Source organism: Ptychodera flava, chromosome 10, assembly GCF_041260155.1.
Source record: "Ptychodera flava strain L36383 chromosome 10, AS_Pfla_20210202, whole genome shotgun sequence".
Lineage (NCBI taxonomy): Eukaryota > Metazoa > Hemichordata > Enteropneusta > Ptychoderidae > Ptychodera > Ptychodera flava.
The window spans coordinates 2,749,079-2,775,852 of record NC_091937.1 but is presented as its reverse complement, the minus strand read 5'-3'; the positions used below and the strand labels follow the sequence as shown (position 1 = coordinate 2,775,852).

Here is a 26,774-nt window from a genome sequence, read left to right as displayed (position 1 = left end):
GGGAAAATCGACAGGTATTTTCATAACAAGGAAGGGGAGGGGGCTTCATGTGAGCAGGGGAATAAACATTTTAATGGGATTTTTTTTCAAGGGAAGGGGAAATCGACAAGTTTTTTAACAGGTTTTTTCGCCACTGGGCATGGGAGCTTTCAAAAGTAACAATGGGGAGAGGAAACAGGCAAAAAATATGTGCGGAGTGGGTGAAAATGAAGTTTGAGTGGGGGAGGGTAAGTCGAAAAATTTTCAGTTGGAGGGCAAATTATGAACTGCTAATTGATTACCATCTGGACTTAAAATTAGTCAGTTCACATTACTTGTCCTACACAATATATCTTATCATAATAAGGACCCCTTTAAAAGTGTATTATTCGTTTGCTGCACCTGAGAGATTCAAAATACTCACTGTATTCTACTCGACATAGTTGCTTTACTCTGACAATCAGTCAACCAATCAACCCCTTTATTGCTTTTAACTTAACCGAAGAATTACATCAATATGTCCACTGTTACATTAATTGGTTGATTCTCTGGAAAGCTTGTATATGTAGTATCTCGACTTTTCTGTTCATGTTTTGTAAGATTATACTTTCGTTGAATTCGATTTTGAAAATTGTTTGAACAGACACATTAACATTAATTATCATTTAGTGTAATGCACTGCTCGGTAGAACACGCCGTAGAGTATGCTACTGCAACAAATTGGCATCATTATCTAAATAAATGGTAACGCAGTGCATGTCACATATTTGCTTCCAACTAATCCTCTCACTCATATGGCTTGCAGTGCTTTCATCTGAAATTTCATATTAACATGTTTGATACCTCAAGAGGTATAACTACTTTCAAGCACTAAATTGATATTTTTCTTTTACTGTTAACAAAGTTGTCAATAATATTGTGAACTTTATAATAGATATCTTCTGGTATACCTATTACAGAATCAAGGTACAGTATTTTTGAAACAGCAAGAGATTTGTAATAAGAATTCGCCAATAAATTGTGAAATGACGCCTTCTCCATGAATTTAACAGTTTTCGAGTGACTTTGTGGCAACTTATAAGCTAAATCCAAACTTCAGCGGCAAATGCAATTTATGAACGTTGTGAACAGTTGAGCAAGTTAGTGTTAGCAAGATCACTATGAGCGATACCAGCCTGCAATTCGACTTGTCATGTACTTGGTTCAGCGGTTTGAATGCCAATGTCAACATTTGAAGTAATCGACATATTGATGTGTCCAATATGAATATCAGCATCTTGACCAGCATCCTGAGTCATTTTCCTGAAGGTGAATCAAAATTCACGTGTCATAATTTTGCATTTATGAGGAAACCATTTCCACCTGTCGATTATGAATAACTAAAATAATGTGAGCAGTTTACATAAATTCTTTTGGATCCTTCATGAATGACAGAAGGCGACTGCTTCGTACCAAGCGAAAGATCGTAATTGTAGCGCATTCTTACTTACTTCCCAAATTCTTCTCCTTCTGCTACTGTCTCAAGTAATTTCTCTTTCCTTGTTTCTGGCAATGACAGCATCAACAAACCAGATAAAATCGAAAACACTCCGAAGATTACACCTGGCAAGTGTGTCCAGAGCGTCCTGAGTGTCAGCATCTGAGGGGCCAGCACTGCTCCAATGCGGGAACACATAAAACACAGACCAAACCCTGTTGCTCTGGATAAAAATAACAAATGACTGTAGAACAAGTAAAGCTTTTTTTGTACAACTTAACTTTGGGCTATGACACTAGTACTGTAACATTTTACACCATAGGAACATTATATCGAAAAGACTTGTGCAGATATTAATGTTTACTGAACACCAAAACTGATTTCGTGGGAAATTGATTATTTGAGAAAAAAAACTAGCAGTATGAAATGTTATCCCGTGGGTTTGTAAAGCAGCAATAAACGCGACATTTGCTTTTACCTTAAAGGAGTTGGGTAAAGTTCTTCTGTGAATACATAAATGATCGTGAAGGCGATTGTGATGCAAAATTTACCAATCATTGCTAATGTAATTCCAATCCACTCCATTTCACCTGTGTGGAAATTTATAAATTATTGCGTAAGTTAAAAAATAAAAACACATGGCAGCAAAATGGCTCTGAGCAAGAGGATGGCGGGAGCTCAGCTGGGAAAGGTGCATCGGCTACTGGCCGGTGCGACGTGCCCGTCACATGGCTTCCAATATTTTCGCATTTAATGTTGGTTCATGCCGAGATTATATATAAGAGAGGGTGCCATATTGGCCTTGGCGGTGGAAGGGTGATCCGTCCCAGGAGACAGGGATTTGGCGTCCCAAATGCGTTAGAACGCCCATGCAAATTTTCACCCTCCACCCTGGTTCACGCCAAGAAGAGGAAAATGTGCCAGCAAGAATGCACGGGGACTGCAGGAGGCTAGGCGGTAGAGGCGTGCAGAGCTCCGGCAGGGCCCTTAAGCTCCTGCAGGAGAGCGGCAGGAGGCCTGGTGGGAGAGGTGCATCGGCTCCCGTGCGGCGCCCGACGTGCCCAGCACATGGCTGCCAATATTTTCACCTGCACGGTGGTTCATGCCAAGACTATAAGAGAGGGTGCCGTCTCGGCCTTGCCAGTGGAAGGGTGATCCGACTCGGCCAGAATGCCCTCGCAAAAATTTCGCCCTATACCCTGGTTCATGCTAAGACTATATATTAATTCTTGACCGCGGAGTGACGTCACTTTTACCTCATGCACGCGAGTGAGGTGAATTGGGATTTGACTATACATGACAGTGAACAATGCAGAAATTATGTGACAAAGGACAGAACTTAGTGTTTACCATTGACATAATGTTGAAACTTTGAATACTGGTGTAAAGGTTGAAAAATCCACACTTCAATATTTTGTTCTCACGGCAGTGTGACGCAAAAATGACGTGAAAAAACCGCAAGTTCCCGGATGTCTGCGGTAAAAAATACGGCTAGTTTTCAATCAGGTTCGAACCCACAACATACGGCATCAGTCGCCTAGCGGAGAGGCAGCAGACAGAGCCGCATGGCTAAATCCCCACTCTCAAAAACGAGTGGTTAATTAGCCGGCTAAGTTGTTACAATTTCCTGACTGCGACCACTCCACACGTTGTAGAGTTCGTGAAGCACTCACGCACGTACGCTCACTATCACACATCGCACACACAAACTTTATCGAAGCGAAGCAATGAATACAACGCTATAACTGGGCGAACGAGTAGTCTCGGGGACAATTCTGTCCACCAACAGAACTATCAACCCAGGGTAGAAAATACGGCTAGCTTTCAATCGGGTTCGAACCCACCCATTAAAGAGAGACATGTGCAAGCAGGACTGCACGGAGACTACAGGAGGTAGAGCGGCAGAGGCGTTTAGGGCCACGGCCGAACTCTTTGGCTCCCATAGGAGAGGGGCCGAGAGGCTAAAGCAAGAATTTGTCTTCTTGGACGCGAGAGCAGGGGTTTACCGAGAGAACTGTGACGGTCGGAGACCCTGCTTGGAGAGGTGCATCGGCTTCCGGCCAGCGCCTGACATACCCCACACAGGCTGCCTTCCTGGACCCGAGAGTAGGGGCATGCCGAGAGGACGATGATGATGGTAGGCCTGGCGGGAGAGGTGCGTCGGGTCCCGGTCGGCGCCCGACGTGCCCGACACAGACTGCTTCGTGGACCCAAGAGCACAGGTATGCCAAGAGCACGGTGATGGCGGGAGGCCCAACAGGAGAGGTGCGGCGGTTCCCAGCTGGCGCCTAAGTTGCCCGACACAGGCTGTCAGTATTTTTACCCTCCATGGTAGTTCATGCCGAGATTTGTGGGGGGAGGTTCTTTAATATCGGACGTCACTGAGAAAACAGCTGGACTCGGAATAGTTAACAATAAACACGTAACTATTTATTGAAAACACTGGAGAGAGGATCCTGAACTCCTCACGTTACATGGAAAGTCGGAGCCCAAAAACGTGGAAAGCCTCCTTTCCTTTCCCAAAACGGCGGGAAAGCCACACAAAAACTTGTATCAAAGTTAGAATAAACATGAACGTCATTGGCTAATTTTCCAATGTCATGCGTGGAAACAAATCCTGGTTTTCGATTACGTTCGCACTGTGATGTCAAACAAGTTTAGGATCCTATTTAAACATCAAGCTATAGCACGCAAAATATGCAGCTTATGAAAACACAACAAAATCACTCAACAATCTCAAATTTTCACGCCGAGATTATATATAAGAGCGGGTGCCATCTCGGCTTTGCTGGCGGAAGGGTAATCCGGCCCGGCAGACAGGGATTTGGCATCCCGTAACTGTCATTACACCCTTGCAAAATTTTGCCCTCCAACCTGGTTCACAATGAGACTATATATAAGAGGGACAAGTGACAGCAAAATAGTCTGTAATAACGACGCGATATGGTTTCCGTCAATCTGCCTCACCCATCTACCATCATTTAGCTATCATTAATTCTTCGAATGGTGAACAAATATAGCTCTCTGCTAAACATGACAATGTTGGCAAATAGTTTGCACAGCTCCAAATAAACATTGTTTTAGTAGGCTACCGGACATTTCACAATATATAATATGCATCAAAGACAGAGTCTTCAATATCTGTACTGGAATGAATTGAAAACTAGTGGATTCCGTACACTTTGTATTACCCAATGAATTTTAAATGGACCATTGGTTAGCGTGAGGAAAAGGCTTCACTTACACGAGGGAGCGAAGAGTGCAGTAATTAAAGTAACGCCTCCAACCACGAAAGTGCCACACATAGACCACCTTCTTCCAAGAACTGTCTCTGGTATGTATAAGCTAGCAGCGTTCGCAGGGATCTCAACTGCACCAGAAATTGCTGTGTTGAGATAATCGTTCCCTCCAAGGTTAGACGTGTTCAGTGATAGTCCATAGTATACCAGACTGACAGTAAACCTGCGTGAATATTTAGAAAGCAATGATTCTCATAAACATATCTCTGTTTTTGTGTGAAACTATTCGCATAAACATATCTCTGTTTTTGTGTGAAACTATTCGCAAGCTTACAAAAGTAGTGTGTACTCGAGCAGATGAGAAATTCGATGGGCCTTACTGTGCACGACAAGCTGGACGTGAATGTGGCCATATACGTGGATTTGGTTAAATTAGCGAAAAACATGTGGACTCTGGTGTCACTTTGGGAAATTTAGTCTCATTTTTCGCCCCTTAAAATTATCAAGCGTCCGATCATGTCTTTGGGTTTCGCTCATTACATCTGGCTTAGTCATTTAATGTTAAATTTTGTTACAAAAAGAATGATAAAATAACGTTTTAACGGTATATCTGCTTAATTTATTGATAGGTGTACTAGTGTTGTAATATAGTTTTATTCGTTTCCTCTAACAACCGAATTTTGACTGTGATGACTCAGCAGAATCGAAATGCGCTGAACCCAGTGTACATTAGCGGGTGTTGTTCGTGTTAAGTCTTATCTGTATGACAATGGTACCTAAAACAGTTTGACGATGGAGAGACGTTTCATGCTAAGAGCTTTCCTGTAAACCTAGAGACTTACCAGCAGAAGAATAACTTCACTGTTCTTTTTCTCAAGTTAGGATATCTAAATAAATCAAGACGACTGTTGCATTGCTTTGCATGATCTTCTTCCTAAATGTTGACGAGAAAATGATTATCCTCTGATGGCATTTCAACATTTTATCATTTTTGTTCTCATACGTTCATAAGTATAGTTCTGTGAAATTTATTACAGGGTTGAGATAATAAAATCATCAGGTACTTCCGACTGAAAGCCAAGCGCCTTGTAGCCTACACTTCAGAAATAAGGGTACACGTTGGTAATCTGAAGACGGATTTTGTTTTCGTCCAATGAAACTTACTTTATTTGTTATTTCTGGTGCAGCTCTTATTTCGTCAAAGACAGTCTCTGGTACGTTGGTACTATTGACTCTATCTATTTTGCGAATGAGTTTCTCTGCTTTCTTTGTTCTCCCGGTCGCCAGAAGCCATCTCGGTGACTCTGCAGCTACCCTAGATCACAAGACGTGGGTCGCCAAGTGTTGAAATTAAATACAAAATAAACGAGAAATGATGAAGAGGTCATAAAAATACTAAATAACTACTGTAATTTGTTTTAAAAATTGAGTGAACCCACGGCTCGTATTCTTGACTGTTGTTATTTCATACGACACAATTTTCGAATATTTTAATCTTGCAGGGTAATCTTGGCGTATATATAAACCCATATTGGATTGTGAATATATTGATCTTGCAGGGTAATCTTGGCGTATGATATAAACCCTATATTGGATTGTGCAGGATGCGTTGAGTAATAACAATAGTTGAATGCATACCACCAAACGGATAATAACGGAACAATACACAGGCCTATAACCAGTTGAAGTATCCACCATTCGCGAATAAAGTAAGCCAAGGCAGCCAATAACATGTAGCCAACGGAGAAGCAAATGTTTCTCGCCGATTGAGTGAAAATTCTCCATGAAGGGCCTACCAGTTCGGTACCTATTCAAAGTGATGGCGAATCTGTGGTTAATTAGAGACGAACAGACTTACAGACATCATCTTATTACAGGATTAAGCTGTAAACTAGTGTAAAATATGTTTTTTGTTTGATAATCCTCGTCAATGTGGTTAATATAATCACATGAATATGATAACATTATCTGCGAGATTCTCTCAAAGGTATCACATTTCATGGAAATACAAATTTAATTTCGGCTCAAAGGTACCTTTGACCATGTGCCAGATATTACCAATGAGCGTAATGATGTCACCTTTCCAAAAGTACCAACAATATGTTCGGGTTGTTACTCCAAACCCGTTATGGCTGTACAAAGTTTACTTTGTATCGATGCCACCTAACTTTCTTTTAGTGTTGCGTGACTTTGTTTATACCATCGTTTCCGTATACTATTTTCTCCAAAATGAAAAAAAAATGTATATATATATTTAATGTATTGAATTAGCAAAACAAATGAGCACGCGCTCATTGGAACGACCGCGACTTTACATACTTTACATACTTAACGCTCTAAGTTGTACATTAATTGCCAAAGCGTTTCGCTTCTAAGTTTGTGTTTTGTCTTCGTTCCTCTAAACTTTTTCTTCAGTTACTTTGTCCTGTAACCACTTGTTATTTCTCGGTACTAAGCCACCCCTCCCCGTTCGTGCAGATAGAGATAGGGTTTTTGTTTCGCCCATCTGTATTTGAGTTAGATATAATTATTTTAAGCCCGGTAAAATATGAATATATAATACATATTTCAGTAGGTTGCTTTGAGCTGGTTATAAATATACCTGGAACGATATTTGCTCTTGCACCTATTTCGATGCCATACTATTTTACAAACAAAAGCAAAATTGCCAAGACTAATCTTGCCTTCGAAGGACAAAATGTGGCTCAACAAACAGAATGATTGCCTACCTACGGCATTTTTATCCTTACTAATTGCATACCTATGTATATTACCAATCTCACCTTATAAAATTGTTTTAAACGGTTTACCTAATATGCCTGATGCCATACCGAGTCCTGATCCAATAAAACCCGTCAGAAATCTGAAAGTGATGAAGGCGGCGGTGTTTGGCGGGAAGGCAGAAACGATTCCAAAGATCGTCATCCCAACAGCACCGATCATGGCAGTTGCTAAGCGACCAATCCTAAATGAAGATCGAAAAGCACACATTTAGATATATTTAAAAAGTACGAACACCCTAGCCTATGAAAAAGATAAGCATTTTGAAACTTAATGTGTAAGATATAACAGGGACGTCAACTTTCAGAAGCTTTTAAGGAGGCGAATTCTATATGCAGGCTCTACGGGAAAGTGTACGTATTTGCAACTCCTTTCACAGTTCGCTGTCTCCCATTGGGAATAGCCAGTCAGCAGTCATTGGGTTACAGAAACAGAGTATTGGCTAAGAGTCCTTAAAGATAACACCGTTTATTTTTTATACATCGGTGTCTCGTATTTTCCCTTCTTTGCCTGTATTTGAAACGACATAGTTATGTACCGTGGTTAAAAGCATCGATGAAAATGTACACTCATAGTACCATCGCCTGTAAATGTTGATATCATGCACGATCAGATCCGAGCACTCTGCGACGTCAATATCACATCATTTTATAGTTTTGTTTATGAGTTCACAAAGCGAACGGTATCAAGTGAGGTGGGTGAAAGTAATAAATGCACGACCTTTTGACGTGTTACATAATATTAGCAAAGTTGACGTCAAAAGGGATGACCTCTGTAACGACCTACCTGTCGGCGAGATATCCGAAGGGGATAGGTGCTAAGAAAACACCCAGCATATATACCGATGATGACAGTGAAGCCAGGTAATATCGATCGCAGACAAGATTAAACTGAAACGAAAAAAAGATGATGTGATAAAATTTGCTTAGGTACGGGGTGACATATCTGAACAAACAATAAAAAGCTATCTTAGTATACTCAGGAAATATATTTTTACGAATACCTGAGCTAGCGGCTGCTCGATCCACAGTCTATAACCGTTCGAGACAGCCATGGACACCCCCCGTCCAACAGAAATCCGTACTGACATTTGCATCATACCTCGTCTCCAGATCTACTGTGCAACATTCGGCGACGAACGTTAAAAAAAGAAAACTCAAGCAGTTTTTTAGGTCATTGTTGGTCTGTTTCTAGTAATGAGACAACTTTTCGATTTTTACTTCTGATAATTTTGGAGAAATGATCGACAAAATATGATTTGCTTTCAAATTGACAAAGCCTAAACAGGGGACTGATAATTAACGTCATTTGTCTGTAATACTGCATGTTAAAACGGCCTTTTTCAGAGTTTTCCTATGTATTGCACCTTTTGTGTATATGTCCATAATTTTTACTGAAATGAGTTGTCAGCGAACTTCATATGTCATGATTTCTCTGTATGTTTCAAGTGTCAGTCAATGCAAAGTTGAATTCCACAGGGCACACTTTTGTATTTTACTCGAATACGTTACCACAGTGCTTTTACCCTTGGATGTCTGGTTTCTGGGTAAATGCTCTTACACGTTGGATAGCTCTATTGGAAACAAATTGAGAATAACCTCATACGACAAACCATTTGATAATGCGGTGAACCTGGCGTTCAAAATCGGTAAATCGGTTTGATTAGAGCAAATAGCAATATTCCACTCAACGGACAACGCCGAAAGAAATAACAGCAAAAGGGATAGTTCGCCAATGCGGTAGCCGGGTGTGAAATTATCAAAAGGGTAGAATCGCTGGAAAGTTGTAATTTTGGGTTCAACAGTCAGATTTTTTCCCGTTACATGATTAATATTCATATAGTATAAGAATACTATGGGCGAGCTGGCAAACTTTAACCTTTTCCCCAAAAATATTACCAATTTCAACCATGTGTATCTTCATTCAGGTATAACTTCGTAATATAGGTCATTACCAGCGCAAAATTCAGTTCCTTGCTGACTTTGCCCGACTTTCAGAAAAGTTCCATCCTGGTTGCAGATCAGTTATTATTTGATTCATCGACTCCTCAAGTTCGCGAGTTTATAGTCATAACAGCAATCTATTACCTAACGGAACCATTCTATACATCGCGACTTCCAGAGTGATCAAACATAATATTGAAAGTGAATATGAAATTGTAAAATGATGGATTTGTTGATGACAACGGCAATAAATTGACAGGTATCCGATAAATGTAGTTTTCAGCAACAACTGCATATTGTGTATCATGAAATGTATATATGTAAATGTTATAGGTGATAAAAGTGGCGACATACTGATGGATCACAATGGATACGAAACGTAGAATGTACTGTAAAGTAAAGTAACAAGTAAAGAACACCAGGCATTGTGGTTGTTCATACGCGTAAATCTGGAAAGATGAGTCAGAGATATGTATCACTCGGAAGAGTTCACCCGGAGGTGAGGCACGTTACGCGGAGGTGAGTTACGCGGAGAGAGGCACAGCAGGACAATGACGTAACAGGAGATGCCAGTGATACTACTAGGGCCGTAGTCGGGGGGAGCCCCCCTAGGAATTTTCCACATCGTTAATATGTATATATGTAAATTTCCCAAATCGCAGCTTCTGCCCCTTTGCAATTTGGTTAGGCTACCAATTAATCGATAAAAAGAACAAACACACAGCATATCCTCCTAGTACTGCTTTTATAAGACTTTATAAGGAACGGAAACATTAGAGATCGTCATGTGCGCACTAACTTATACGATCGTTTCAGTTTAAAGGTATTATTTATTGTACCGATTGAAGACGTTGTAGCAAGGTATGAATTGGCAAAAAATCACGTTAACAAAGATTTTGATCTTTGTACTACCATGTCGGCGACTGTTTTGCCAGACACCTTCGTACCCTGAAAGAGTCGAATTAATTGTAAGTTATAAAGTGATCAGGCATTTCTATGCCTCTCTTGTAAGGCTGATGTGGGTGTTACAGTTTAAATGTCCATTCAAGATAATCAATCAGTACGTCAAACCAGAGAACAAATCCTTATTTACAATTCTCGGATCTTATTTTCGTATTCAAGCTACTGAACTTAGCATCTTATCTATCAACTTTCGAATCCTGGCAAAATACGAAAAGTGTGGACCTAAGCTAAGAATCTGTTAGCTTAGTTTCGGGTTGACTATTTGCCATATGTATATCCGGCTGCACAAAAAGATGACTTCCCCTTATGCGTAATTTCATGACCCTTGCAAAACTAGGGAAGATGACCATTTCTCAACCACCAAAACATTGGTCCAACCCGTGTTATTCTACCCTGTCCCTTAGTGTCAATATTTTCAACTGCGTTATCTTTTGATAGGGTGATTACAAAGTTGCTGATATTATGCATGGTATACATTTGAATTGGTCGATATGACTGCCATAGTGCTCGAGATAACATACTCAGATTCATATCATGACGTCTTATGACCTTGTCTTGGTTATAGCATTGTATTCAGTAACCCCTTTTCACAGTAATTTTACCCTACCTCCTGAATTACCGTTGACTTGTATGTAGAACGGTCGTACGTCCACCCATGGTCACACTTTGTCGTTGTATTGGTGTACTTGGTGACGTCTTCGCCAGGATGAAAATCGACGGCTGTGATGTTATGACGGTAACATTTACTGTACACCAGCCTATCGCCACAAGCACCATCACTCTCCTCAAACGGAATGGTGAAATTCTTGAAAGTTTCCAAGCAGAAGTCATAGGTGTTTTCATTTGTGCAGTTGGCGTTGTAGTACTGTTCGAGTTGAGGAACGTAGCACCAATGGTCAGTCTCAGCCAGTATGAAAACTGGAGAGAATATGTGCAGCGCTAAAACAGCACTCAGGAAGCAAAGTAGACAAAAGATGCGTTTTTGGAAAGGCCCAAAGCCGCCAAGATATTCTAAAATGTCGTCGAACTTTACCATTTTACGAAACAATGAAAGTATTTACCCAGCGAGCTCGACACAAACAGAAGTCAACGAGATCAGACATCCTTCCAATTGTAAGCTGTAAGATGTTTGAAAAGCCTTCTTAAATCACTTTTTTACAGGTGCAATGTATCATCAAACTGCCCATTGTATGCAAAGGCACTTCATTTTTGCGGTAGTCACGGGATACCATATATAGCCGTACCAATCCTCAACAGACTTTCCTTTGAGTGCTATAAGTAGTACTGAGAACGCATATCTCGCGAAACACGATATTACAATTCAATTTTAAGGCATAAACAAGAGTGTGTAAAAATTTTAGCTGGCGGAACCAAGTAAAAGAAGACTAAAGTTACGTCAAAGCCTATCGATGTCATGCAACTGCCCCGTCTGCCATAAATAATAAAACCAAAGACAGATGAACTTTGAGCATAGAACCGTTCCTGTCACGCACAGATCAAACTTCGATACACAGTTTCTCTCCCTTGCTATGCATACCACGACCCGGTCGCATTTACTTGACCTTCTTTATCTGTTAAAAAACATTAGGTTACACATAGAGGTCTTAAAGTCAACAAATTCGAAGCGTAAAAAGAAATATCAATCAAAGCGCGCAATCTGTCAATATATATTTGGCATGTTTGCTCGTTTGGAGCGATCAACCCTAGTTTCGTACAGGTATGTCCTGTAGAGTTTGAACTTCAAAGCACAAATTATTCAATTTTCCGTTAAATGGAGGAAGCGGAGAGGATTTAATAGCCTACAATGTATGGCAAATACTTTGGTCAAAACTCGACATTTTTCTACAAAATAATGGGTCAAAAGTGTTCATGTGGGATTTAAAAATGTGCGAGAGTAAATAGACAAGGGTCAAAAGTCCAAAATTTTGTCGGCATTTCTCCGTTATGAATCTAACAAATACAAAAGTTGGTTCAAAACCGTGTTGCATAAGGGGCAACATCAAAAGTTCAATATAATAAATCTAACTTAATTGCTTAAGTTTGGCCTCAGACCCCCCCCCCCCCTTTTACTTAACTGAACTAAAACTGAAAAACATTGCGGACTCATACCCTGTACTAATTCTTTCAAACGACGTACCAATTACCATTGAATTAAATAAAAATTGAAAACCATTATAAAGTAACAAAAATACGGGTGACTGGATCGGTTTTAGCGTACAAAAAACAGTCGTGAAATCGTAAAATTTGCCAAAAAGACGTTAAATCGTTTTTGACTGCACAGAAATTAATTTGGCCAAAACCCCCCACCCCCAACTTAAGAATTAAGTTTTTCTTCAAACATCGATCTTTTGACGTCGCCCCTAAGCTTATGTGTATACCTTTCTTATGGCAGTGAACCATCCGGGCGGTATACCAAAGTTTGTTGTCTTTAGGGTAGCATATCATAGTCAACATCGACAAGCGGGGCAATGAAACGTTGTTCTTATGAGTACTTTGGTGCTCAAATTGTCTAAAACGTTTCACACAGTCCTACGTACGATTAAAAAACACAATTTGTGTTTTTGACAAATTCTAGTGCTTCCTAAATTGATAAAGTGTATGTGAAATATAAAATTATATTGACAAATTCATGTCTGTGTTATATTTTAAGTAAACTTAGGCACCATACCAGTAGGCAGTAGTTGCATAAAGGCTAGAACACGATTGAAACGGTTTCAGATAATCAGCTCTGTATATCTTTCAAATTATTCAAAGGTGTTAGGTGCCCTATAGCTGAATGTTGCAATACTACAAATTACTCATAAAAAGTGTGTAACTTATAAAGAAAAAGTTGATGAGCTTACATTTGCAGTCTACTGCATAGGAGATGTATTCGGGTAATATAAGCCCAAATAAACAGCTCTCTTTATTTTTTATTATTAGACTACTGTTAGTCGAAAAAGTCATACTCACAAATAAACTACAACAAACACGGGAACAGCAAACACAATTCCTAGAACGTGATATAATAACGCTTCAATAGAAAAACAAGATGTTAACTGAATGTGCTCACGTGTTTTACAAAAGGTTCATTTATAGTAGTACGCTACACAGAACAATCAGATATCTGTTATATTACTATATGTAGCAGGTTTCATCAACTTTTTCACAGTACTCTAAGAGTTAAATCAGTATTTACAAAACTTTATTTCATATGCAAATGAGCTGTTTATGAACTTGACACTGCTCAATGCTCTATGGAACAATAAGCTATCTATCAGATCAACATTAGTAGCACGTTTCATTAATTTTATGCCGTAATTTTGGAGTAATATCACTACTTACAAAGTTCATTAACTATGTAAACGAACCCTTAATTAACTTGACACTGCTCAATGTTTCATTGCACAATTAGATATTTATCAGATCAATATCTGCAGCAGGTTTCGCCAAATGTGGTGCCGTAATTTCGGAGTTTTATACCTAATTACAAAGTTCATTAAGTATGTAAATGAAACGCTTTAGAACACAGTCAGATATCCGTTGGATCAGTATCTGCAGCAGATTTCATCAAATATGGTGCAGTTATATCGGAGTTATATGACTAATTACAAAACTTAATTGAAATATGCAAATGAGCCATATGTTAACTTGACAATGCCCAGTGCTTCTCAGTACAATTAGATATTTATCAGATCAATATCTGTAGCACGTTTCACTGAATTGGTGCCGAAATTTCAGAGTTATATACCTAATTACAAAGTTACTAAAATATGCAAATGAACCCTTTATTAACTTCACACTACTAAATACTTTACATTAAAGTGTAAAGCGATGAATTCGTTTCTTTGCTTCGATAAAGTTTGTATGTGCGATGTGTGATAGTGAGCATGCGTGTGTGAGTGCTTCACGATCTCTACAACGTGTGGAGCGTTCTCAGTCAGAAAAATGTAACAACTTAGCCGGCTATTGAACCACTCTTTTTGGGAGTGGAGATTTAGCCGAGCGGTTCTCTCTGTGGCCTCTCCGCTAAGCGACTGATGCCGTATGTTGTGGGTTCGAACCTGATTGAAAACTAGCCGTATATTAGATATCTGTCGGATCAGTATCTGCAGCAGATTTCATTACATTTGGTGCAGTTATATTGGAGTTATATGACTACTTACAAAACTTCATTAAATATGCAAATGAACTATTTATTAACTTGACGCTGCCAAATGCTTCTCAGTACAATGAGACATCTATCAGATCAGTAGCTGTTGCATGTATCATCAACTTTGATGTAGGAATTGCAGAGTTATGTCACTAATTACAAAAATGCATTAAATATGCAAATTAACAGATAATTGACATGACACTTACAGTATTATCATAACGTTCTGAGATTGTCATCTGTGAAAAGTTTCATGAAATTGAATTTTGTAAAGCATTTCTTGATATATGTCGACACTGTCATTACTGTCTCAGTATGGAAACCATTATATGAAAAAATGATATCGCATAACTTCATTAATATGCAAGCCATACCAACCAAAATCTAATCAGTTCTTGCAATTAACATATGGTACCTGTCTACCAAATCTAACTAGAATCTGTTCAGGCGTTTTTGAATCATCGTTGTAAACAAACAGACAGGCAGACACACACACGGACAAACAGACAAACATCGCTGTGACATTAGCTCACGTGTGTGAAGACATGAGCTAAAAACTGAATCGACCACGCAGATTGATCTCTTGTTAGGATATTGATTTATACTCTCACCTGTGCAAATCAAGTGCAAGTATAAACGTTGACTGATTTTAAAGTTGAGTGCACACGTGGCGACTAAACTGTTGATGAGCCTCACTTGGTGCACTCAGAAATTATGTTTGTATAATGTCAAAACCAGCTATACCAACGGTTACAGATGAAAGGTTAAGATTGACACAACATTGTCATGTCATTGTAACTTATAGACTATTGTCTGCAGACCAAAAGGAAATTCTCCTGCATACATTTCTACTTATCACAGTGCTTTTTAGGTTATGAAAATTTACAAACATAATTTCCGATTTCATGAAGTCAGCTTAGGGAGCATTCAGTTATTACGGCAGGGGTTGGGCTGGCAAAATCCAGGGGGGTCACCTCAAATTTGAAAACTGCAAAGGGGAGGGGAGTCATGTATTTTTCAGACAGCTCAGAAGGGGGGGTCACTTAATTTTTATAGGCATCCGTTCCGTCAAAAAGCAGTTTCAGTGTTCAGAAATATTCTGGGAGATAAAAATGATTCGTTGCATGATTTACTTCTCTGAAGTCATTCAACTGTAAATCTGCACAAAAGTATAATTATCTGTCACATGAACATCTTGACTTGGAAACTCTGAGGCTTGTCTTATTGTAAATCGAGCTCACTGAGGGCAATGAACAATACCTACTACTTACATATTAGAGTTATAGCAAGTTTTGTCAAGGAAATTATTTAACAGTTACCTGTAGACTACTAGTACCATTAAAAGTTAAGTAATTCTTGTAGGTGAAATTCCTATATCATAATTGTTATCAACATCTGAACTTTCAAATACCCTATTTGAATCAAGTACATTTATATCAATTATCAAACACCTATAAAAGCACAAATTCATTGACTTTAGCATTGTAAAAAGATATTCATAGTGTTCTCAAAGACTCCAATGTATAGTGAAGCAACATTTTGGTGAAATTCCAAAATCCAATTTCTTGCACACATATCAACCTTTAACCATCCCAGTCTAATCAAGTACTTTAAAATGAATTATCAAACGTCTATAAATACACAGATTTAGATATTTTGTATCGGTAAAAAAATCTTCATAGTTTCCGTATAGACTACCATGTATAGTGAATCGACATTTTGGTGAAATTCTAAAATCCAATTTCTTGCAAACATGTCCATTTTAATCAGCCTAGTCTACTCAAGTACATTAATATTAATAATCGAGAGTACATAAATTCACAGATTCACCTATTTTTGTATTGGAAAAAAATTACTGATAGTTTCCTCATAGACACAAATGTACAGTGAATCTACATTTCGGTGAAATTCCAAAATCCAATTTCTGGCGAACATATTCATTTGTTACCACCCTAGTCTAATCAAGTACATTAATATTTATAATCGAGAGTACATAAATACACAGATTTACCTATTTTAGTTTGGAAAAAAATTATTCATAGTTTCCTCATAGACTCCCATGTACAGTGGATGAACATTTTCATTGAAATTCCAAAATCATATTTCTTGTACACATAATATGCATCTTTAACAATTATATTCTAATCAAGTACAATTATGTTAATTATTCAACGTCCGTATATGCACAAGTATAGCACGTTTTTCATAGGAAAAAAATTATTCAAAATTTTATCATAGACACCCAAAATGGTGAACATAGATGAACATTTTTGGTGAAATTCTAATGTCAATTTTTTTGTCCATACCAGTTGTAACAATCCTATTCCAATTAAGTACATTTGTGTCAATTATCAAATATCTATAAATGCATAGATATAGTTTTTTATTGAAAAAAGTATAACATAGTTTTCTCATACACTATCATGTATAGTGAATCAAAATCATCAACAGCTGATTATCAATGAAATCCAAATACCAAAATTTTGTATACACACGCTTCCGCAAAAATATTGCGATCCACCAGTAATTTCTGTCCAATCCCTTTGAGGGGTACACTGCGTGAAAAGGCTAAAATACAGAGTGTATTGACCCTGTATTTTGGCTGTATTTGCTGCAAATTCAGACAGATACAGGTAAATACAGCCATGTATTTATGGTAAATACAGGTAAATACAGCCTGTATTTACCTGTATATGCACTGTTGATACATGGTAAATACATCTCCTGTATTTACCTATATTCACTGTAAATAAAGGGCTACATTTGCCTGTATTTACGTGTATTTCTAGCCAATGTACTGGCAGCGCTTCCTGTTTATTTTTCAGGATTTACATAAATTCTGGTTAATACAGTTCTGTATTTATATACAAATGTTACCATATATGGTATCTGTAATTATCATATTTGGTTTGAGCTTCTCAAACATTAGAATGCTGGCAGTGAACAATACTGAATTTTCACGGAATAATTTCAGCCACTCAATCAATGAAAGCCCACCGAGAGGCGTGTACTAATCTACAAGGCAAATTATTTCATTTCAACAGTAACTTAGGACAGTAACTGAGTTACTGCTACAAATAAAAACATTGGATCCGATTATAAACTTGAGGATCACTGTTGTGATTCGATATTTAAATCATGTGAGGGTAAGAAGGACTCATCTGGGTAAAAAGTTGTCTATGTATCTATAGATCTTTTACCAACATGATGACATATTTTCGCCAGAAGTAGTGTCACTTATCACACGCACACTCAACAAATATTTTACACAGCAAATATTTACAAAGAAAAATTAAAACTTTATTTCAAAACTAGAATTCAATCAGAGTTTTAAAAAATAAATACATAAAGGAGTAAAAAGAACCACTAGAACTGTAAACAATATTTCAGAACAGTTGCATGTTGCACAGATATTTGAATTACTCCACTGGTCTTTGGGAAATTCTCTAATCGCGGGTATAGCACATGTTCTTTTTTGTTTGGAAAGAAAACAAGCTATGTTGCGGCTAACAGAGCCCCTTTGTGATATTGGCATGCATTACAACTCATCAATGGGGATAAACATATATCAGAAGACAACTTACTCAGATCACCAGTGGCAACCTGAGTGCAAAATTTCAAAGGAATAAGTTGAGTTGCAGTTTCTCAGAAGATATTTGTTTCATTAAAAGGGCTAAAATTGCCACCAAAATACAATTACATGCAAACTTCACCATAATTTGATAAAATCTTACTCGGTTGTTTTGGCTTCAGGAACCTGCCTACTAAATTTCAAAGCAAATGAACAAGTGGATTAAGAGAAAATTTCATGTATAACAAAGTTCACAACAAGTTGTTTTAAGATATGTTAACTATGGAGGGACAGGTGGAGGGCCAAGAGATAATCAGCGTTTGAAAAAATTGAGTCAACAATGGTAGTGAAATCTGGGTTATCATAATGCGTTGATAAGATGAGATCTGCTGCGTATTTCTCACTGTTTTCAGATGCAATGAGTAGAATGACTCCTTCCTCTTAGAATTTTAAAATACACTTTTTCTTTTAGACAGGCATCTAATGTACATGAAAGTTCATTCAATGGGTTTGCTCTTCAAGCAGGAGACCTCAAGATGACAAATACACCCTCCTCTTTTTCATCTTACATCAGTTCAGGAGTAAACCCGTCAAGAGTCATGTTGTCGTCATTCAGAAGCACACGATGATTCGTCTTCATGGCCTGCAAGACAAAATAAATTGAAAACAGATTAGTAAAAAGGGTAACTAATCACAGAGGCAGTAAATGAATAAATAAAAGATAAGGGTCACTGCGTTATTGAATAACAGTGTTATTTATATTTGTGTTCGCAATTTATCTATGAAAATTGTGTGATATTTTTATCTCTTGATTCTTCATTTTCAGCTTTTTAACATTGCTGAAAAAGATGTTATTATTTGCTATAAAACAATACTGCATTAACATTGGCTCAAGGAATTGTGTGAATCTTTCAGCGCTAAAGCATCAGCTTGACTTTCTTGTCACTGAAAGGAAACCCAAATTTTTAGAAGTTCGGAAAGGTTTGGTCAGGTGTGAAAAGTCTGCTCCCAAGGAATTACTGATAGCAAAATGGCTTATTTGCATAACAATGTAATTAATTATAGTAGTGGCCATCGCTGAATGGCAACTGAGTGAATGGAGATGCATATGCCTCTAAGAATGCTACCAAAACGACCCCCAAAATTGAATAGGGCTCTTCCCATCATGAAATCACAATACATGGAACATAAATTTTGAGATGTAAGAATTAAGAGTCTGGTCATATTAATCCAAAATCCTCGCAACATATTTATACAATGACTGCACTTTGAGAGGAAAACAAAAGACAGAAACGCCTAGTCTTCTCAAGACTTCAGTTTTTACGATCCCTGACCTTTTCGAGTCGGGATTTAACGAACGGTAGAACGTAAACCATTCCTGTTACTTTGTCATTTTAGGGCTTATGCGTGTACATATGTCTGCAAGGCATTTACACTCTTCCCTGGGTCTGATGCAGGGCATGGCATGAAAAGGTCAAATTAGCATAAAGCCTTTATAAAGGGCTTTGGAACGGAGAGCTAGGAATTGGTGTACATTTGCAACAGTCAGGACTATTGGTGAATGAAAACATATTAAAATGTTAGATACTTGTACCTTATAAAGATATTTCTATAAAGAGGTATACAAGAAAAAGTATCGAAAACACTGGGACAAGTTGAGAGAACAACGATACATACCTGGATTAGACAACGACTGTCCAGCTGATGTTGTATAACTATGATAGCGGCGATTTAGGTACTTGGCGACATGTCGCTGTTGTTGAAAAGTTTGCTCTCTTCCGTCCAAGTTTCGAAAATGGGTTGTGTAGTTTCGTCATGGTTAAACTGGGGTTGAACGGAGAATAACTTGAATAAAACGTGTTGCTTGTCGAACTGGACGGCTCGTAACTGCATGACAACCCACTCCAGGGACCAGGTACAACTTTAACAGGTACAGCAAAGTCATCAAGGTGGCGCTTTACTGTTTACGACCCCCTAAGTGCTCAAATATTCACAGGAAGAATTTGCTTAGAAGTTATTATTATTAATGTTCAATTATGACAAAATGCAATTTCTGTCACTCTTGTTAGACAAAAAATATTACACAATGCACCATATATTTGTGATTCACCAGATTAATTAAGAGACAGGTTCGAATTCATCTACGAAGAGCAGCTGCAGGCTAGGGGGATCATTTTTTATATACAGACTTGCCTGTGCCACAGTCCCTCTATCCACTGTGCCTATCCCGTCCGTCTATTTACAGATTCACTGACTCGTTCTAGCTGTTTGAGTCAATCGATAAAAATATTTTCATCTTCAATATGCTGTGTTAATTTGACCGATATAGTATCCTAAATTACTGTGGCGGGTTCCTTGCGAACGCATACGGACGTGTCCCATGCAATAAGCCGGAAAGCTGACGAGATCTTTGGCAAAACAACCACGTTTCGGCCTGAGTACGGAATTAGTAAGAGCATGGAGGTACTACCTCCACGGTAAGAGCTATTCTAATTCCATGGCCTGAGTGAGTAATACGGAGGCGGCTAAGACCTTCATACTGACTGAGGACTGAGTATTCCCTCACGGAACGGAGATGTCAGGGAAAGACGAGTTTACTTTTCAGAAAAATAAAACGTTCATTCTCGTTATGTTAGTCAATAAATCGAAATATTTTCCTTCCCTGTTGATGAAATCATAGACAGTCTAACTGTGATTAGACTGTGATTAGATATTTGACACATGCTTGATAAAAAGAATTTTTATCGACTATATTATATTCTTATTTGACCGAAATAATATCCAGCCTACTGTCATTAGTTCCTTTAACATTACAAAGACGTAGCCCATGCCCCAAAGTTGAAAGTTGGCGAGATGTTTTTCGAAGCGGCGAAGAAATGTATTTGTAAGTACGACAGCGCCCAACCAGGTCGGTCTACTATGTATGTGCACAGACAAGGAGAAGTGTCTGTGCGTGAAAGAGAAATGGATTTCAAGACAAGCATGTGTGTCTAGACTATAGCAAGTGCGATAAATAAGTTCAATTGAAAAAAAAAACAGAACTTTTTTTGACATTTTATCTTATTATGTCAATTTTTATGAACGCTTTTCAGATATATTGATAACTATTGTTTAGCCTACATGTCTGATTTCTGTCGGGCGAAAATTAACTATACATTCATGATTTATGCAATCTCATCGGGACACAGCCTCGCCTTCATATGCAGGACTAGGTTAGTATTTCTTGACCACTTGACGCGGGATTCGATTCAGAAACTAGAAATTAAAATTTCTTGCGCCGCTGTTGGACTCAGTCGCGATGTCTTTGTGTTTTTTAATAGCAACTTTAAAGTGAAAAACGTAGAGCCTCGAAGTCTATATACTTGTCGATTCGATGTACGACCGTACGATACACAGCTGTCAGATGAACTGATGTATTTATATGTTCTAAAAACCAATAAAAAGTCCACAACATACACGTCGCTGGTGTCTTTTCCTGGACGTCCTTCGACCCGTGACTGCGACCCTTGTGTTGTATTCTGTAGTTGAGTATAATATATAATTGATGAATTTACAGATTCACATAACTGAATGATCTTGTTGATGTGTAGGAGCGAGACGGCGAAAGTCTAAGCCCAAAGGGGGCAGTAAGTAATACATCACATGTTTTCTGAGAAAGAACCACCTGTTTCCAAAGCTACCATGCAAAATCCGGGCTTGATCAATGCTACTGTCCTGGTTCCGACAATAACTTTCGTGCGGTGAAGCTAGTTATATCCAGTTTCAAATATTCTAATGTTTTGCATTCAAATTAATAGCAATCACACCCATCTGTAATCCAAAAGTCGTAGGCAAAAGTCATGTTACACAGTTATAGTACAGGTCAAAAGTAAAGCACAACTACATTATCAACCAAAGTACCGGTATACATGTCAGTCAAAGTCGTGAGAGAAAGATATGTGGACCTCCAGTAAAACAATCACGAATGACGTCAGGTGCGTCTTGATTACATAGAGGATAGTCAACGTTATATTGTTGTTAGTTTTGGGGACCAAACAAGCCTACAAGGTTGTAATATTTCTACAACTCACTCTTGCGTGCTGTTGCGATGAAAAAAATCACGCTGTTTTTCTGAAGTCGGTATCATTGCTCCGTCATGTTTCATTCTTACTGTCGTACACATTCTCAGCGGTAAAAATTAATATTGCCATTCAACGTGAACTTGCCCGTGCGTTTAAGTTTATACACTTATAATGGTGATAACTTGCTCCATGCTTTGACATGTCATCAGTTACGAATTTTACTGGCTTTCAAGACTAAAGCCGCAATATTACCAGCGTTGTTCCTGTTCTAAGTGTCTGATATTGAGCACGGCAGTAATAAATCACTAAAGTGACGACAGAGACCATACCCGTTATCGGAAATGAACATCAACATACAGTGGTGACTGCGAACCCGAAATAAATGTCGACAAATCAAAACATCGAAACGGCTAGACAGAGAGAGAGAGAGAGAGAGAGAGAGAGAGAGAGAGAGAGAGAGAGAGAGAGAGAGAGAGAGATATTTTTACGCTTCCACGAACCGATCATGATCTTTCGGAAATCGCCGTCGGCTTGCACAATTACGCTGTACGGATCACGAACGGATACTTTCAGGAAATTTGACTGACATTACAACATGCGTAGAACACGAGGACACCGCGACATTGCACTTTTATATGATATCCGATATTTACGGCTACTAGACTCTACAATATCGAACTTAGATTGAACCGTGAGGTGGTGAAATCTCCGATATATATCGGATATTTACTTGCGATTTGACGGAATCTAGTATCGTCTAGTATCGATGCTAGAGTCAGTCCTTTAAAGTCGGCTTGGCCAGAACCTTGACGTGGTGAAATCTCCAATACATATCGGATATTTACTTGCGATTTGACTGAATCTAGTATCGTCTAGTATCGGTGCTAGAGTCAGTCCTTGGAAGTCGGGCTTGGCCAGAACTGTAAGATGGTGAAATCTCCGATATATATCGGATATTTACTTGCGATTTGACTGAATCTAGTATCGTCTAGTATCGATGCTAGAGTCGGTCCTTTGAAGTCAGGCTTGGCCAGAACTGTGAGGTGGTGAAATCTCCGATATATATCGGATATTTACTTGCGATTTGACTGAATCTAGTATCGTCTAGTATCGATGCTAGAGTCAGTCCTTTAAAGTCAGGCTTGGCCAGAACCTTGAGGTGGTGAAATCTCCGGTCATTCTAGTATCGTCTAGTATCGATACTAGTCCCGAAATCGTCGACATGTCAAACTTCGATACTAGATTGTAAATATCGGATATTTAAAAATTGTGCAAAGTCGCGCCTTCATGGAGGTAGAACACAGCCAAAAAGTTGAAGTCTTCTGATGTTGGTTTCGCAAGTTTTCAAACTTAGAATACTCACAGGAAAATGGTCGCCATGGTCTTCTCAGACTGTTAAAATGTTCTTCAACATCGCGTTTCTTACGATCGGTGATGTCATTTTATTATTATTTGATAGACGTAGATAATGCACTGTACGTCTCATATATCTCATATTACCTGCCTGTCACGAGTTACTATTTATTTTCTATTTACTGTTTATTTTCAAGGGCCGACACAACTTGTTCATTTGTGACGTACAGTATAGAACTACTGAATGACGACCATTTGTCGATGTCGAGGCACCAAAAAATTCACCCATCCTTTGAAGCAGTCTACAAATAAAAACATGTTTCATTTAAACTTTCACAATCGTCTCGTCTATTAATTCGACCATTTATTTCGGCAGTTTTGATTTCCTTTCAAATTCGATCCGACAATTTAAAATCATAATCATTTTTGTGTTCGAATTATATGGGTTTTTACGGTAATATTAAGATCCCGTACACATTGACAACGCTGGGTTTTTTACCCGCAATTTGGCAATTAAATGATCAACTGAATTGCGTCCAGCACATGTCCAATTTTCAGTCTTGAGACAGGCAGTTGAACAAGCGTACGGTCCGACAAACAAACCTGGCATGAAGTGGATGTGCATGTGGCTTCAAAACCTCCCTGCGGACCATAGACCCTCGAGGGTCATTGTGCGAACTAACCGCCGTGTGCTAACAACGTCGAAACCACAATTTGTATATTGCGTTGATTTGGGTCACTTTAGCCTTTACAGTGGACGGTGTGAGGCTGGGGTAATAGCACCAAACTCATGACCGGTGACATTTTTGCCAGGGCCATTTTAATAAAGTTCGGTTGGTCACTGTTGTGAGCCTGCCGTTGTCTATGCTGTGGGTTGGTGTTGACCTGGTTGGTTAGGCAAAAAATGAATTGTATGCATTTTCAGGGGTTCAGGGCGGTCAAACACTGGCCACAACATTTCATCTGTGTTCAAGCAAAAATCAAATGCCAAGTAACGAATGCGTGATTTTATGGATTTTTTTCTGTCTTTCTTTTACTTCCGTGTTTACGTAGCTCTAAAAAGTTTAGGGTCGGCAGGTAAAATAGCGCAGGTCGGGTTATCGGAACAGCACAATTTTTTTTGTTTGGCCTCAGCCCACTGACAAAAAGTGGTTAGTGCCAGGGCCTGTACGGAGGCTGCGGGCTTGTCAAACACCTACTTGTGTCAACAGATTAGTCAATTAGCGGGCGCTTATCCAACAGGTAGCTGTTGAAAAAAACAATACATTGATTATAATAGGGAGAATGGTAAATTAGGTGGCAAGGTGTTTTTCCCACAGAGCACAGATCAGTGATGGAGGGACTCTACACACAGTGCAGACTGCATGTCTAGAGGCATATCAAAATATGGTCTGAGGTTGACACAGTATAAAACACATTACAGCAATAGAATACAAATCTGTATTGGGAAATGTGTATTTTCTTTCCAATAGAGCCTTAAAACATTTTTGATCAGCGTGGTCGCTTTTTACCTCCATACACACGGGACTGTGACATACACTCACGTGTATCGTGCCTGGTTTAACAATTTCCCCGGACTGCCAGTGAATCCCTGTCCTGCCAAACAGATATATTCTCTTCGTTTTTTAATGACAAAATTCGTTCAGTACATGGTGAAATAATTTGACAGAGTGAATAGATTGTGGCATGGTCTTTATGGCATTACATTTATCATACATAATACCGACAACGGCTCTGTAAAAATGTAAAAACTATGAGAGTATAAACCTTAGACTTGGTTCAAGTCTGTGATTTGTGAATGTTTGAGTGGAGTGAACGCAATGATTTGTATTTTGCTTTCATGTGAAACGCGCGCGTGAGTGGACGCGATGAGTAGGGTGAACGCGATGAGTGGAGTGAACGCTATACAGCGGAGTTTCACCCGGAATCCGGCAGAAACTAACTCACTACTGCGCAGACTTAAACGTGACGCATTCAATCGCTGGGAAAATCTGGCGTGAGCTGCCAAATTCCGGATAGGTTTGTACGAAATAGGAGAGACACAAGAGAAACTATTATAAATGATTAAGATGATAAGAAAAAATGATAAGAAAAGTGAATAAAAATTGCTCAGATAAATGGAGCTAATCTGAAATTAGCTCCATTTATCTGAAAGTAGCTCGATTCCTAAAATGGCAGATTGTGTTTCGCTTTCAGCAGTTTGACAATCGGTCATCACTTTTATGTTATATATGTTCGTTTTTTGTCTCAAGGCTCTTGGCAAGATAAGTCTACACACGCCTTGTCAATGTTCAATTCAGCAATGCGTCAAGCCATTTAGCAAAACGGTTCACTCAGGTTCCTTTGAGGCTAAGAAATTCATGGCAAATCTAGGCATAATACATGGTAAATTCAAGCCATGGAAATACATCCCAAATACAGGAATGAATATAGATGGATTTAAACCAGACAAATTCATGGCAAATACATGATTGATACAGATTGTATTTATAATCTGTATTAACCTTTATTTACCTGTATTTACAATGTATTTGTAAGAGTGCATATACAGGTAAATACAGGCATAAATACAGGGTCTGTATTTGTGTTTCCTGTATTACTGTGTATTGCCCTTACATGTATTCACCCTAAATACAGGCTAAAATACGTGCCTGTATTGGCCTGTATTATAGGGTTTTCACCCAGTGGTACTTTCAAAATTATAGCAAGTCAGAAGGGGAAATTTGAACATTAAACTTTGTGAAAAAAACTGAAATTTGAAAAAATCTGAGAATCTTTTTTATAGATTCTATCACCCCCCCCCCCTGAGGTGTTTGCGTTTGCAGCTTTACTCAAGAAATGTGGTGGGGTCATAAAGTTTTTGTCATCTTAAAAGGGGGTCATCAATTTTTTGGTGCAATGGGTAGGGGAGTTCGCTTATTTTGACTGATGCGCAGGAAGAATTTGCCGGCCAACCCCCGGCTATAATAACTGAACGCTACCTTAATCAACAGTTAAGTGGTCACGGGTGTAAAATGAACCAAATTAAGAGACGTTTTGTAAGTTGAGAAAAAAATATGAACCTTTTGTCAACGAGTATCAAGTCATACAGTAAATGACATTCATGCCGAAAGAGTCAATGTACTTCAAGGTTGATCGTTAAATGGTTTGAGTTCCAATGTCAGCTGTTGAAGCAATGGACTTACTGACGACTAGCTCTCCGACTGTAATACTTCGACCCGTTACTTCATTACGTCTCGTTTTCCTGTCGATGAACCAAAGCCAACCGTTCATCT

General features: G+C 38.7%; 1 protein-coding gene across 2 annotated transcripts; it reads right to left on the bottom strand.

Moving 5' to 3' along the window:
- Nucleotides 1-439: 439 nt before the first annotated feature.
- LOC139141745 (organic cation transporter protein-like) lies at nt 440-26,774 on the bottom strand. 2 transcript variants are annotated; one of them, XM_070711371.1, is made up of 11 exons: nt 26,685-26,774; nt 10,990-11,953; nt 8,263-8,366; nt 7,506-7,660; nt 6,334-6,502; nt 5,860-6,010; nt 5,538-5,629; nt 4,701-4,918; nt 1,935-2,046; nt 1,470-1,679; nt 440-1,281 (listed from the first exon to the last, which is right to left on the bottom strand). In XM_070711371.1, the coding sequence occupies exons 2-11, from the start codon at nt 11,416-11,418 to the stop codon at nt 1,170-1,172; spliced, it is 1,752 nt and encodes a 583-aa protein (XP_070567472.1). In that variant the 5' UTR covers nt 11,419-11,953; nt 26,685-26,774; the 3' UTR covers nt 440-1,169. The 2 variants fall into 2 exon arrangements, with proteins under 2 accessions (XP_070567472.1, XP_070567473.1); XM_070711372.1 differs by lacking the exon at nt 26,685-26,774 and having other exon boundaries at nt 10,990-12,448.